This window comes from Apis dorsata, unplaced genomic scaffold (assembly GCF_000469605.1).
Source record: "Apis dorsata unplaced genomic scaffold, Apis dorsata 1.3 scaffold_604, whole genome shotgun sequence".
NCBI lineage: Eukaryota > Metazoa > Arthropoda > Insecta > Hymenoptera > Apidae > Apis > Apis dorsata.
This window is the reverse complement of record NW_006263804.1, coordinates 291,628-292,227: the sequence shown is the minus strand read 5'-3', so window position 1 is coordinate 292,227 and position 600 is coordinate 291,628. Positions and strand designations below refer to the sequence as shown.

At 18.8% G+C, this 600-nt stretch overlaps 1 protein-coding gene across 1 annotated transcript in view; it reads right to left on the bottom strand.

Annotated features, from left to right (window-relative positions):
- LOC102671498 (ATP-dependent RNA helicase dbp2-like) overlaps positions 1-600 on the bottom strand; it is a 4,681-nt gene extending 4,081 nt beyond the window's left edge. The window contains exon 1 of the mRNA XM_006621195.2: positions 339-600. Within this exon, the coding sequence (XP_006621258.1) occupies positions 339-340 (2 nt within the window). The 5' untranslated portion in view covers positions 341-600. The remainder of the gene's footprint in view (positions 1-338) is intronic.

The following is a 600-nucleotide window of genomic DNA, read 5'->3' as shown; positions in this document are numbered from 1 at the left end:
TGAAATATATTTATATAAAGATAATATTTCTTCAGTAAAGTTAAGAAAAATATTTTTTTTCTTTAATTCGAAATTATTTTTACAGATATAATTTATAATATATAATAAAATATATATAATAATTTATGATAATCAATGTATATAAAAATATATCAAAATAAATACAACTATTTTTTTTATCATAAATTTTAATTATTGATTACCATTATCTGCAGTACAATTCAGTGCTATTTATTTAAAAACAAATATTTAACATTTCTATTCTAAATATAAATATGAATAATTTAATATAAACATTTATTATATAACTTTAAATTAGATTATTGTATTATACTTACATTTGGAAATTGAAATATCTTCAAATTTAACAAGCAACAGATTATTCTGCTTTACGGTCACTTTCGGAAACACCAATCGATAATTTAGTAGTAGTGAATATTAGGAACAATCAATATATTCTTATGAGAAAAACTGTATTAAGCTTACAAGCTTCAAAATTCTTTTAATAATAAAAATTCAATTATATGAATAAAATGTAATTATTTTCTTTAAACATGCCGGTAAATCCGGCAGATCAAATTGACAAGTGAACTTCCGAAA